The 359-nt window shown below is 43.7% G+C and overlaps 1 protein-coding gene across 1 annotated transcript in view; it reads right to left on the bottom strand.

Annotated features, from left to right (window-relative positions):
* Nucleotides 1-6: 6 nt before the first annotated feature.
* Nucleotides 7-359, bottom strand: part of LOC119586117 (high affinity cAMP-specific and IBMX-insensitive 3',5'-cyclic phosphodiesterase 8A-like) — a gene marked incomplete in the record, with an annotated part of 15,950 nt that continues 15,597 nt past the window's right edge. The window contains 1 exon segment of the mRNA XM_037934808.1: nucleotides 7-290. Coding sequence (XP_037790736.1) covers nucleotides 82-290 — 209 coding nt within the window.

Here is a 359-nt window from a genome sequence, read left to right on the forward strand (position 1 = left end):
CTCTGTTCAAACTTCTGAAGTAGTCTAAAGAACCTTTATAACCGAACCCTAACCAAATTATCATGCCTATATGAGGTGTCACTAGCTCGTCTCTTTCTGAGTGCTTGTGTCTTCTCCTGTGGACTTCTCTGTCATTTCTTTCGTGGTCTCCTCTTCATGACTCTCTTCCTCATTCGCTGTTAGAGCAGGAGGGGTCTGGGAGGAAATGTTCTTTGATGCTTCCTCTTGCTCTTTCCAAAACTGGTAATTTCTTCTTAAGTGACCCATCAGTTCAGGTATCTCAGCCAGCGCTTTGGGAGGATAAAAAAGAATCATGTGAGCATGTTACCACTGGGACATAGGTGAAGCAGTATCCTAAC

The sequence above is a fragment of the Penaeus monodon genome, chromosome 21 (genome assembly GCF_015228065.2).
Source record: "Penaeus monodon isolate SGIC_2016 chromosome 21, NSTDA_Pmon_1, whole genome shotgun sequence".
Classification (NCBI taxonomy): domain Eukaryota; kingdom Metazoa; phylum Arthropoda; class Malacostraca; order Decapoda; family Penaeidae; genus Penaeus; species Penaeus monodon.